Source organism: Artemia sp. Qi Xiang Cuo, chromosome 20 (genome assembly GCF_049724085.1).
Source record: "Artemia sp. Qi Xiang Cuo chromosome 20, ASM4972408v1, whole genome shotgun sequence".
Taxonomy (NCBI): domain Eukaryota; kingdom Metazoa; phylum Arthropoda; class Branchiopoda; order Anostraca; family Artemiidae; genus Artemia; species Artemia sp. Qi Xiang Cuo.
Genome location: NC_142813.1, coordinates 13,203,399 through 13,218,184, shown reverse-complemented (window position 1 = coordinate 13,218,184; position 14,786 = coordinate 13,203,399). Strand labels below are relative to the sequence as shown.

Below are 14,786 nucleotides of genomic sequence, written 5' to 3'. Positions count from 1 at the left end.
TCCCCGTCTGGGGTGGGAGGACGTCATAAAGAAAGATTTAAAGGACATGGGAATCTCGTGAGAGTGTGTAAAGAGGGAGGCTTTGAATAGATTGGGATGGAGGAGGAGCGCGTGTAGCTGTGTTGGCATCAAGCGGCTTGGTGATGCGGTGAGTTGTTAGTAGTAGTAGTAGTATTACACTTCGGCTTATCTTTCGTCATTATGAGATAAATATCGCCAAACCTTTGTTTTTTTTAACAAAGGTATGGTAGGCATTGATAGCCATATCCATGTAAAAATTCCAAACCCAACCATCAACGCTATAATTCTTAATTTTGACACGTTTTGATTCTCACTGTCCAGGTTGATTTTCATTGACTCTCTGCTCTTCATTTTCATTTTTGACTCCCTCACCTGTTCGGTGTCGTATGTCTTATAACCGCGTGTACCTTTGCCCTTCATTTTCATTTTTATCACGCTCTAACTGTCATTTTCGCATATCTTCTAACCGGCCGTGTCTTTGCTCTTCATTTTCATTTTTGATACGTTTTCGGATTTTGATTGCTTCAGACAATTCAGCAATGGCCTTTGCTTTAGCTCTCCGTATTGCTGTTATCTCAATTGGTGGTCCAGGTTGTCAAATTTCACATCTTATCACGTTTGATAGTTCTGGTGTTGATTCCAAAGAATCATCATTTAAAGTAACTGCAACTGCAAATTTTCGATTTTTTTTGGGCCTTTCAACAGACATTATAATATATAAATAACTGTTTTGTTGGAAAATCAACAATCTTATCTATTCTATGCATAACAACATATAAGAAAATACTTATATGATGCCATATATGATGTCATAAGAAATGCTTATATGATGTAATAACACAGTACATGACGTCATTTGCAAAAACCAAAATTAATGCTCTTAACGGTTTTTCTTAGACTTCTGACTTATCTAGATCTTTTTTTGTTATGCGACAGTATCCCAAGATACCAATTTCCTGAAAAAAATATGGAGCCCTTTTCGAGAAACAGAATAGATACATTAATACGTAAATGCATAGACAATTATTTTTCACAAACATATACATATATATATATATATATATATATATATATATATATATATATATATATATATATATATATATATATATATATATATATATATATATATATATATATATATATATATATATATATATATATATATATATATATATATATATATATATATATATATATATATATATATATATATATATATATATATATATATATATATATATATATATATATATATATATATATTGAAACATCGAGAGGGGGGATTTTAAGAAAATTTCCCCAAGAGACAACAGCTCCGTTTTCACGCGTAAAATACCCTAATTTTGGTCCGTTTTAGCATGTATATATGTAAATACATCAGCGACATTCGACCTTTTTAGGCTCCTCAAGAAATGGTTCTCATTATCCCCCCCCCCCCACTGTAAATACTTAAACCAATACAGCTTGATAATACTTAAAACAAAATTAACTCACATTTAAATCTCCGGTTGATTCAACCTTTCTAAATTTGCATAAAATGACATTGTTTGAGGTAATAGCAACAGCCAGCATCTTACTCTCAGAACATAATGCAACATGCGTCACTGCAAATAGCTCTATGTCGCCGGCGCTGCCTGAATCTGTCGAAGATTTGGACTTCCATTTCTCAAAGTTCTTGGTAATCTTCATTTTATACAAGACTTGGAGCGTGACAGACGACGTGTCCCAAAATTTTATAGTACCATCCTCGTGCCTTCAAAAAATTTAGAAAATTTGATTGAAGAATTAAAAGTAAGATGATATGTATACAGACAATAATAGTAGCGTCTATTGGGATGGGGACATTTTTCCATCTAATATTCGCCACTTTCCTACCACCCCCCTATACGAACATTCGAAAAGAATACATGAGTCATATATGCATCAGTAGTGGTTGCATAGCTTTCAGTGTCTATGATGCAGGCAAAATTACACAAGAAACATAAGATTGACAAGAGAAATCGTATGATTGAAGTCATATTTATGAGTACATTTCAAGAGAATAGATTAAATAATCCCCCCCCCCAAAGTGAACGTATAGTTTTTATACCTATTACGTATGTAACATTACAAAAGGAACAAAGCTGAGTATAAAATACCAAGTGTAATTGGCTTATTTATAAAAGGTAGTTGAATTAGGTTCATAATGTCTAAAGGACACTCGAACAACCTAGATCATCACACGATGACAAGACTAATCCAAGCAGCTAAGATAAAGAGTATTACAAAATAACTAAAGTAATGATAAACGACAAGTAAGAACAAATATATACAGTCAGAATACTTGCATCAGTAATAATTACAAAGAGTCAAAAACAAAAGTGAAGAACAAAGAAACACAGGGTTCCAAGAGAAGCGGCAGCAAGATTTAAAACAAAAGTAAAGAACATAGAAATATGCAGCTAAAAGATATACACAGCTAGAACAAGGATATATGCGATTAAAACATAAGCGGCAGTGAGAATTACAAGCAATCGCGAGAAAGCGAGTATCAAAACGTGTCAAAAATGAAGTGAAAAAGAAGGAATTGTGTTGCTAAAAGAAAAGCAACAGCAAGAATCAAAACGGTTCAAAAATGAGAGTGAAGAAGAAAGAAAAATTATGTTCGAAGAACAACGCCATCACAATCTTCGGCGCCAACAAAATATGACACAGAACCAAGTACAAACCTACAAAGATGCCATACGCTATGCAGCTGTTGATTACCTGCTTTGCATACAAGTCCAGCGGACATTGTCCGTCATGAGTCAGCCCAAAAATCTCCATCATCCCTTAGTTCTATGAATATCCACCTTTAGTTCTGCCCTAGGATGGATGGATGATAGACTATCTATCAACCAGGGAAAAAAATATTCAAATGTTTTCATTTTTTACAACTTAAATAAATAAAATATTATTAACATTTTAAGGAATAAATATGAGTACATTTACATAAAACTGACAATGCCTATTCATTTGTATTTTTTTCAGTAAAGTGCAATTTATGTTCTGGCCTTGGGAAGGCATGGGGTTTTGACTGTTAATTTCATAATACCTAGTAGGTAATGTTAATTTCATAATACCTAGTAATGGCGTTAATACACTCATGTCGTTCTGAGTTTGACTCGGTTATTTATCGCAATTTCTATTCATTTTGCGTTTCATTTATTTATCGATGCTGATTTGTGGTAGTTTTACGCTTGGTATATTATTTGATTTTATTTTTGCTCATTTTTGGTTTAATAGAGTTCTTTACTTTTCTTTGAAGAACTTATTTCGTGGGAAAAGTTTTTTTCAATTAATGGCTCTTAAAAAGGGCACTATATCTTCCAACTTCCAATCGAATGAGCCCCATCCGATCCGAAGTTTATATGACTGTCCCTTACATAAAAACCATATATGCCCGGGGAACAACTTACAACTCTTGTACCTGGGCTCTGGAGAGTCGTGTAAAGCCTGAAGCTATTGTTATATGCTCTTTGGAGTATAGTGAGCAAAATGACTACCTCACAATTTTAATCAGATGCGTTTGGGGAAAAGAGGGTGTCAGGGAGGGGGGGGGGCTAGTTTCCCTCCATCAATTTTGACTCTGAAAAGGGAACTAGAACTATACATTTCCAATCAAATGAACTTCCTCTAAAGTTTACAAAACCATCCCTTCCGTAAAAAGCTTGACACTCTGACCATTTCTTGGATTTAAATATTAATATTTTAGATAATAATAAATCAGTTTTTAAAATATATAATAAAACTGATGGTTTTAATTTTGAAGTAATTTATTTCCCGTTCCTCCAAGGCAATATGCATTCAAACATTACTTATTCAGCTTATTATTCTAATTATTTAGGTATGCAAGAATTTGCAGTAATTACACAGGTTTTAAGAAATAGATGTCAAACGCTTAGCCAAAAATTGGTCTTAAGAGGTTTTTCTGCGAATAGAATTAGTTTGTAATTTAAAAAATACAGTTTTCTGTATAATGAACTTTTAGGTAAATATACAAAAAATTATAAAAAAATACTGGAAGATATTTTAATGTAATTTCTCTTTCAGTTTTCTTTTGGGATTTTCGAATTTGTACAATGTTTCCAGACTCGCTTGAAGGATTTTAACTTTATAATTGGTTCCAGAAACCAATAAAGCACTCTGTTCATAACTCACGTCCAGCCCATAGGCTTTAATTATTCCAGAATTGTTTTTAAGTTTCATTGACCCAGGGGATTCCATTAAGGATAAAACTAATCTCATTTTTATGTATTTTTTGAATAGTTTTACTAGTATGCATGTATTTAGCAAGTTTTACCTAACATAGGGATACCATAAAAGAGCTTAGGGTAGACGCTCCACTGTGCCAGGTAAAGAAAGTAAAGCGTCGAAACCCATTTAGGCAGGTGGTATTCTTCTGATGAGCCCTAATGAATCGTTACTACATGAAAATATTTCGTTAGATTTAAGGTGCTTTTGCTTGTAAATTTACAACGAATTACATTTACTGATGACACCTTTGCATAGATTTGGATATTTCGATTTGGTTGACGGTTCGGTTATACTATTTTGTCCTAGGTAATTGGATAGCTGAGTAAGGTTAAAACCTCGCTCAAGTGGGCATTTATCTCAATTACTGGATAAGGATGACAGATCTTTTCTTCTTCTTCTCTATCTCTCTCTCCTATTTTTTTATTAGCCAAGTAATTACCTCTAAAACATTATAAAAAGGTCACTAGAACTTTTGATTACCAATCCAATAAGATCCCTTCGAAGCTTATACAACACAACCCCAAATGCCGTCAAGGCATAACTTACAACCCTTGCCCTGAGGGCTGCATGGGGTTGTTATCCTCAAAGGCAAAATTTCAGGAACTTTCAATTACACTGAACAAAATGTATGAAGCTCAGAGAGGAAAGGAAATAATAAATGATAAATAAAACCAAAAAAGGGTAAAAAAACGAGGATTTTATCAGCCAGTGGTAAAATATGAAGACGAAAAACCAGCAAATATTTCGACTAGGACCTCCGCCAAGTCGTCCTCAGTGCTAAAAAAAAAGAAAAGAAAAAAAAACAACAAGAATCTAACCTTTTAGAGTTCACTCTAGAAGATCTGAACAAACACTGAATGAAAGACCAAAGCCAAAACCAATGAAATAAAGGATTTTACCGAAAAGATTGTGCAAGGATGTTTTGCCTAGCAATACTTTTTGCTCTTCTGCCATTTCGGTTTTCATTAGATATGTTAATAGGTTCTCTTAATTTTTACTGGGTGCAAATATCAAAACAGTCTTTTATTATTAAATTGTTATAAATTGGGCTTAATGAAATGTCTCCGGTGTCCCTATTTATAGCCAAATTCCTGTTTATATATTTATTTTTAATCTCAATTGCCTCTTTGAAAGATTTTGGTAGGCCATTTACAGTAGATATTAAGGTTACCTCTTTAAAAAGCATAAGATGTGTAGGATTTTTAAAAGTATGCTAGGCCAAGGCGGAATTAAAATTGTCATTTTTTTCAATCTCAGGGACTTATCTATTGAAGTTTTGTGTTCATGCAAACGTTCACCAAGTTGTTGATGGGTCCTAACAATGTAAAACTTCCCAAATGAGTACGGGACTCTGTAGACACCCCTACGCAGTATAGGGTCAGTTTTATCTTTTCCTGAGTTGAAAAATTGTTCAACCTTTTGTTCACTTTTGAAAGAAACAGAGAGATTTTGTTTATTTAAAATTTTTCCAAATTTATCACTAAGTTTTGAAATGTATGGAGGAGTGGTGAAAGTTTTTTTCTCAACTAACGGAACGATTGAATCAAGGGGGATGGGCTCCCTATCTTCTTGTTTTATTTTTTTTAATTGTCTATATGTGATGTTTTAAGTGAGGTTTATTGGGTAGCAATTGTAGAATGAAATATATTTGATATATTTTAATTCAAAATTTTCATGATTAAGTGAACAGACTTTTATAACTCTCTCGACTAAAGGGAATATAACCCCTTTTTCAAAGAAGGAGGATGATTTAACGAGAAATGTAGATACCGATCATTATGGGTCGGCTTTCTGTATATAGAAAATTCAAGGCTAGGAGTATTTTTTATAATCAAAACATCCAAGAAAGACAGTTTTCCTGAATCTTCTAGTTCCATTGTGAACTGGAGGTTTGAATCAAAAGAATTTAAATGTACCAAAAAATCTCAAGATTAGCCCTGTCGATGTTCCCAAACAGAAAGAATATCATCAAACGAAACGAAACCAGAGGGATTGTTTTAAGTGGAAAAAATTCAAAGCAGATTGTTCTTTGAAATCCATGTAAAAATTTGCCAAATAAGGAGATAATATCTCTCTGTTTCTTTCAAAAGTGAACAAAAAGTTGAACATTTTTTCAACTCAGGAAAAGATAAAACTGACCATGTACTGGGTAGTGGTGTCTACAGAGTCCCGTGTTCATATGGGAAGTTTCACATTGGTAGGACCCATCAACAACTTGGTGAACGTTTGCATGAACACAAAATTTCAATAGATAAGTCCCTGAGATTGGAAAATAAAAATGACAACTTTGATTCCGCATACATGCATTACTATACATGCACCTAAGTGAAGCTTTAAGCCAAGAGGACAGCATGAAATGATTAAAAATAGCAACTTATGATTCTTCCAATTAACATAAACTTTAAAAATAATGCAATCATCAAATACCCTTGTGGCGGCGCATTGGAGTAAACCATGCCTACTGACCGGAGGATTTCAGGTTCAATCCCGCAAGTCGCAAGGGAATAATTACTATAATAATATTTCGATAAATCTTTAATATCTTTTTAAAATTTATAATATTATTATAATGAAAACCTCAAAGAGTGATCTTTTACGCTGTCTATTTTTAGATAGCCACTTAAAAAAACTATCATTAGCCACCTACATTGACAGTGGCTTCAAATAAGGTTGTATTGCTTAAGGAACTAGTGAAGTAATGCTTCTCTAATATTTCTTTTATTTTTTTTCAATTTATAATATTATTATACCGAAAATTTCAAAGAGTGGCCTTTTACGCTGTCTTATTTAGATATCCACTTAAAATATAAAAAGAAAAAACTATGATTAACCACCTACAATGACAGTGGCTTCAAAGTAGGTTGTAGAAAAAAGGTTAATAAATCGGTCAAAGTAATTGCAATAGTTTTCAAGCACTCACCAACTTCAAAAACAACGAAAAGATGTGAATAAAAACTCCACATACGGGATTTTTTATATTTTGATTGGAAATAAACTATCATTTACCTACAAAAGTCCTCATTAAACCTTGGTTCACAGTATTAATTTTAAGGAAATTAATTCTAAATCTAAATTCTAATTAAATTTAATTCTAAAGATAATTTTATGTGAGATATCCTGTCTAAATTCAAAATTGACCTGTATTGAAACTTGCGATACTGTGTGGATTTTCCTCCGAGACCTTTCTTGTGAATTTATGACCGAAAAAAAGAGGCCAAAGCAATTTTTTCCATTTTTATATTTTTTTTTTTTGCAAATACGTAGTTAAAGAACACAGCACAAAAAAATCGCTAAGGTTCGAATTTTGTTCGAATCACAAATCCCTGAATCACAAAGGCCGTTTAATTAGAATAGATAGCTCTTTTGAAAGTACTGAAAAAAATTTAGCGTAAAGAGCGAGGTATTGACTAGGGGGCGAATCCCGTCATATACGTAATAATTTCTGTTGGTTTTAAGTTTTAATGTTGCTCTTTCCTTTCGGTTGAAAAAACTTGTTTTTTTTTATTTAATTTCTGGTCGTTTTTTTAAATAATGCTGGGAAATCCAGCGCCCCCTTCACAGAAATGTCCCGTTCCCCAAGGAAACACCTCTATGGAAAGATCCTCGCACATAATTCGCCTCCTCCGACCCCTCTCCCACCCAGAAAAAATCCCTCCTGAAAACATCTGTATGCTTCCCAATAACCAGTACTATATGTCAAAAATGGGCAAAGTTCATAACCTGCAGCCCTTCCCCCGGGAACTGTGGGGGACTAAGTCATCCTCAAAGACATATTTATTAGATTTTAGACTATGCTGAACAAAATGGCTACCTCAAAATTTTGATTGGATGACCTTGGGAAGAAAATGATCGTGGGAGGGGGCAAGTTGCCCTCCAATTTTTTTGGTCACTTAAAAGGAGCACTAGAAATTTTAAGTTCCGTTTTAATGAGCCCTCTCTCAATATTCTAGGACTACTGGAACGATACAATGACCCCTGAAAAAAAAACACCCATCCGTGATCTTTCTTCTGGCAAAAAATACAAAATTTCACATTTTTGCAGATAGAAGTTTGAAACATCTACAGTAGATTTTCTGTTACACTGAATCTGATGGTTTGATTTTAATTAAGATTTTATCCCTTTTAGCGGGTGTTTCCCCCTTTTTTTGAAAATAAGGTGAAAATTTTTTTCAGGATAGTCACTTTTGAAGGGCTAGACTAAATTTGATGAGACTTATATATTTGAAATCCGCATAAAAATCCGATTCTTTTAATGTATCTACTGGTATCAAAATTTTTAGAGTTTCGGTTACTACTGAGCCGGGATGCTGCTTACTTACAGTTCGTTACCACGAATTGTTTGATTATTAGCTCCATCTGTATGTACCATTATCATTATCAACTCCAACTCCATGCATCATGATCAACTCCATTTATCTGCCTTCCTTGCCGTAATAACTATAATAACTCCTGAACAATATATGTTCTTTAACTCCACTTAAAAAGCTCCCAGGAAAGCTTTGAATTTATGATTGTTCAGAAATGTGTAATTCAGCGTAAAACTCCTTTCTGAAATATTCCATCCCCTGACTTAGAAATCTCATTATAACAGTTCTTAAACAATGTCAAACTTTTCAATTAGTTTTTACTTCCGGATTCCAATCCTATTTTGTCTTCAAGTTGCATACTACTAGAATAAATTTAATTTATTTACACGAAGGGAACTAGACACTTGTGCCTTTCGGAGGTCATCCGACCATTTCTACTATCTGTAGTTTTTGAGGTTTTCGCATCAAAGCACTTGATAAATTCTTGACTTTACACACACACAAGAATCTTTTCTAAAAGAATGTTTAATACCAAAATATATTAACAAAACATTTTGTTAAAACTCTAGTTAATCTTAAGCAGCCAAATTGACTAAATCGATTTTTGACTGTACATAAGAATGTCTCCATAAAGACACACAAAAGCTGACACTAACTGAACATTTTCACTCACCTCGTCATTCAGTAAATCTAAGTACACAGCTGTGCTGGCTTAGTAAAGAGCAATATATCTATTCTAAACTTTCCCCCAATCCCCACGAATTCTATCAGTGGTGTAGCTAGGGAGGGAGGCTAGGAGGTTGACTCTCTTAGGCGCAGGCTCTTACATGGGGGGGGGGGGGGCTGAGTTTTCTTTTTACTATTTTGTTTACTTAAATAGTGGTAGTGATGATGGGAGGTGGGGCGTAAAAACTGACATTGTTCTCGGTTATTGAATACCCTAGAACGCCTCTGAATTCAACGTCCTCTCTGGAGGCTCCATCAAGTTCTTCTTCATTATCCACACTTTCAAACGCTCAATTTGCATCTCTATTGCCAGAACTACCCAAATGTCACCATCACACTCTATCTCAAGCCTCTATATACCAACCAGCTCTGTAGATTGTATATATGGAATTTGCTTAGACGTATAGAAATTACCATGCTATTTGCTTAGACGTATAGGAATTCCCATGCTATTTGGGGACACTATGTTCCTTCCAATGCTATTTGGGGACACTATGTTCCTTCCTATGCTATTCCAGGAGCTTATGTTCCTTCCCATGCTATTCTATAGGACTATATTTCTTCCCTTGCTATTATATAGGACTATGTTCCTTCCCATTCTATTCTATAGGGCTACGTTCCTTCCCCTACTCTTCTCTAGGACTACGTTACTTCCAATGCTATTTTCTAGGACTATGTTCCTTACAATGTTATTATATAGGACTATGTTCCTTACAATGCTATTTGGGGACACTATGTTCCTTCCAATTCTATTCTAGTACACTATTTTCCTTCCTATGTTATTCTATGGGACCTCTACACGTGATTAAACACGTTTTGAGAGTATAATTGTTTTTTTTTAATCGAAAACTAGAAATGATCAAAATGCGTATTTAGGAATGATTTTGTAGTAAAAGCTGTCTATCACCCATGCATTATCCACTGTTCCATTTCTTTGAACTATGTGCTATCAGGAGTGGTTTCTGACTTTTTTGGACAATTGCCTTTAGTCAAGATTAGTTTGTTAGGAATGTGTCACCAGATAACATTTGTGAATTGGATCGTATTAAGGTGGAGAAAAAAGGGGTTTAGCATTTGCGAATTAGACTATACGAACGATATTAATTAAATAACAGGGAAAAAACAGAGCTAGATAGCATTTGCGAATTGGATCGTATGAAGGTGGAGAAAAAAAACGGTTTAGAATTTGCGAATTGGACTATACGAACGATATTAATTGAACAATAGGAAAAAACAGAGCTAGATAGCATTTGCGAATTGGATCGTATGAAGGTAGAGAAAAAAGGGGTTTAGCATTTCCGAATTGGACTATACGAGCGATATTAATTGAATAATAGGGAAAAAACAGAGCTAGATAGCATTTGCGAATTGGACCGTATGAAGGTGGAGAAAAAAGGGTTTAGCATTTGAAAATTGGACTATACGAACGATATTAATTGAATAATAGGAAAAAAACAGAGCTAGATAGCATTTGCGAATTTGATCGTATGAAGGTGGAGAAAAAAAGGGTTTAGCATTTGCGAATTGGACTATACGAACGATATTAACTGAATAATGGGGAAAAAATAGAGCTAGATAGCATTTGCGAATTGGATCGTATGAAGGTGGAGAAAAAATGGGTTTAGCATTTGCAAATTGGACTATACGAACGATATTAATTGAATAATAGGGAAGAAAACAGAACTAGATAGCATTTACGAATTGGATCGTATGAAGGTAGAGAAAAAAGGGTATAGCATTTGCGAATTGGTGATTATCAGTTAAGGTAACCCCTCGGGGTTGGTAACTCATAGCTTATTTATTACAAATTTGGAACAATATCAATCTATGGAAATGGTTAACGATGATAAGATGGTCCTATGACTTGACCTAGCTTCACTTCTCCGATGTGTTCTGTATAATACACAAGTGGTGTTTGAACAGTATTGTCCATTTACAATAGAGTTTAACGTTATAGTATACTAAAAAGTTGATTCTAAGAGAGATGTAGATGGCAAGAAAAGAATTTTAATAATGGATAGCTTTGCTTCTTCGATGTGTTCTGTATAATATACAAGTGGCGTTTGAACAGTGCTGTCAGTTTAAAATAGAGTTTAACGTTATAGTATACTAAAAAGTTGATACTAAGAGAGATGTAGATGGCAAGAAAAGAATATTAATAATGGATAGCTTTACTTCTTCGATGTGTTCTGTATAATACACAAGTGGCGTTTGAACAGTGTTGTCAGTTTAAAATAGAGTTTAACGTTATAGTATACTAAAAAGTTGATACTAAGAGAGATGTAGATGGAAAGAAAAGAATTTTAATACCTAGTCTAAGGTTATCAGGTCGAAAATGGTAAAACTTAACTTTCAAGTTTTTTGAACATTATAGTTGTTCATCATGGAAAGGCAATGTAGTCTGGGAAAAGGATACCTAGTTTAAGGTATCAGGTCGAAAATGGTAAAACTTAACTTTAAAGTTTTTTGAACATTTTAGTTGTTCTTCATAGAAAGGCAGTGTAGTCTGGGAAAAAGATACTTGGTTTAAGGTATCAGGACGAAAATGATAATAATTCAATTTGAAGTTTTTTGAACATTTTAGTTTTTCTTGATGTAAAGGCAATGTCGTCTGGGAAAAGGATACCTAGTTTAAGGTATCAGGTCGAAAATGGTATAATTTAATCTTAAAGTTTTTTGAACATTTTAGTTGTTCTTCATAGAAAGGCAGTGTAGTCTGGGAAAAAGATACTTGGTTTAAGGTATCAGGTCGAAAATGGTAAAACTTAACTTTAAAGTTTTTTGAACATTTTAGTTGTTCATCATAGAAAGGCATTGTAGTCTGGGAAAAGGATACCTAGTTTAAAGTATCAGGTCGAAAATGGTAAAACTTAGTTTAGGCTGGGAAATTTTTTTAACTAGAAATGTCTGAAAAGTGTTTTGTTGGGAGATGGGGCGATGGCAACCGGTTGTCATAGAGTAGTTATAGTGTGATAGTTTGGGGGCGTATTGCTTACAAAAAACCCGAGTGGATGACTTGAAAATAAAATTTTTAACGAGAAATGGCTGAAGAGTGTTCTGGGGGAGAGATGGGTTGATGGCAGAAGGATGTCTTAGCGTAGTTATGGTGTGATAGTGGGGGGCAAATTGCTTGCGAAAAAACCCGAATGAATGAGTTGAAATAAAAATTTTAACTAGAAATGACAGGAAAATGTTTTTGGGGAGCTGGGGTGATGACAAAGGGGTTTCTTAGCGTACTTATAGTGGGAAAGTGGGGGGTAAATTGCTAGCCTAAAATCTGAGCTAATACGGGTTTTTGACCGTAAACTATAGGTTTTTTTTAAGAAAATTATGGAAAATACAGTTCTCTGGTTCAAATGTGAAACTTAAGTCTATTTTTGGATCGAAAAATAAAACTGTTATCGTAAAATCTGAACTCACAAGGGTTTTTGACAGTAAACTCTAGTTGTTTTTGTAAGAAAATTATGGAAAATACAGTTCGTTGACTCATAGGTGAAACTTAAGTCGCGCACGTAACCTCGTCTAAATTAACCTTAAAAAATGAAATAAAGCTATGTCGACTTTCCATATTTAAATAACATATCCGACACAGGATGTTGAAAAAGCATTTATTCACTCTGATATTTAGTTTTTTTTAATTATAATTGTTGTAACTGATAAAGGATAAAAAATAAATTATTCACTCTGATTTTGTCAACTTTATTCCCATGTACCTGAGAAAGGGATGTTGATATAGAATTTAATCAATCTGATACTTAGATTTTGTCAATTTTATCCGATATTTTATCCTATGTATCCGAGAAAAGAATGTTGATATAGAATTTAGTCACTCTGATACTTCGATTTGGTCAATTTTATCCGACATGTCCGATAAAGGATGTTGTTAAAGCATTTATTCATTCTGAAATTTAGATTTTTGTCAATTTTATTTGATGTATCTGACAAAGGGATGAGGATAAAAAAAAATTATTCACTCTGACACTTAGATTCTGTCAATTTTATCCGATTTATCTGACAAAAGATGTTAATAAATAAAATTTATTCACTCTAACACTTAGATTTTGTCAACTTTTTCCTATGTATCCGAGAAATGGATGTTGATATAGAATTTAATCACTCTTATACATAGATTTTGTGAAATTGCTGTATTATCTGTCTAGGAAGCGACTTCAATCGATAATGAATGTTAATATAGAATTTGTTCAATTTTTTTTTCATAATTTCCCGAATTAAATTTCTGTATTGTGTATCCAAGAGGTGAATTCAAGAAAGAGTTTGTTACTTACTTACTTACTTACAATTTTTTCCTAATGACATAATAACATGTCCAACAATGGATGTTGATAAAGAATTTATTCATTCTGACACCTAGATTTTGTCAATGTTATCCCATGTGTTTGACAATACATGTATGCAAATTCCTTTTCTTACATCTCCGATACTTTAATAGGCATTCTAAGTATTTGATATGCTAGCTTACCCTAAACATAATGAATACATGACAATGTAATGCATAATATATTTCTAATGAAATAATGCTATGTAGAATATTAAAACAAAAATATATTATGATACATTATTAATATCAATGATTAACTTTGGACATTTTGAATCTGTTCCATAAAATAGTTCACTATGTTCTCTCTTTATATTGTAGCTATAGTCTTCTCTTAGTTCGTAGTCAGTAGATTAATCATTATTCCATTTTGAGTCATACACAATTTTTACTGGTGTGTCATCAACAGGCTCAATATGCTTTCGTCTTTGGTATTATTTGGTTCATTGACTGTTTGATCAATGGCAGTAACGTCTGCTGGTGCTTTGTTTTTCATCGATTCATCTTTACATTCCATAGTGATATTTTCTGCCAATGCCTTTTTATTTTTTCTGGCAATTTTACAGTCTATTATCACATTATTTTAACACAGGAAACAGTTTCGGCATGTAGACAAGATGTGGTTTACGATATTAGTAGAAGAGTAGGCCTTTCTTTTTTCGACCTTCCGTTGAATGCTAATACCCGAAAGCTGACGATTGGATGTATCAGTAGGTAATATGTTACCTGCAACAGTAGCAAGGAGTTGTCTTCTATCATCAACGATTATTTTTATGTTGGCATTCTCTTTGAGTGCAATCATCTCTGGAGATCTCAATCTCGCATAGCCACCAACATAATAGTTGAATTTTTTCGGTATTCCAAAGAAATTTAATTCCTTTCTGCCATGACAATGCATTCATACATTTCCAATAGTGCTACCACTTGTAATTGTTTCATAGTTTAAATACTTCTCCTTGTCGGCATTCACTTCTACACTAACATTTACATGTGAACACACTTTATTAAAATGCTCCATCTTTACTTTTTTTAAAGATATGACATGTATTTTTCGGTCCACTGCGTAAAAAATACTAATTTAACGCATGCAATAGATTAGGTAGTGTCGATAACCGGAC

General features: G+C 33.4%; 1 protein-coding gene across 1 annotated transcript in view; it reads right to left on the bottom strand.

Annotated features, from left to right (window-relative positions):
- Positions 1 to 1,768, bottom strand: part of LOC148939886 (syntaxin-binding protein 5-like) — a 169,120-nt gene extending 167,352 nt beyond the window's left edge. The window contains exon 1 of the mRNA XM_089106469.1: positions 1,519 to 1,768. Coding sequence (XP_088962595.1) covers positions 1,519 to 1,713 — 195 coding nt within the window. The 5' untranslated portion in view covers positions 1,714 to 1,768. The remainder of the gene's footprint in view (positions 1 to 1,518) is intronic.
- Positions 1,769 to 14,786: the final 13,018 nt, after the last annotated feature.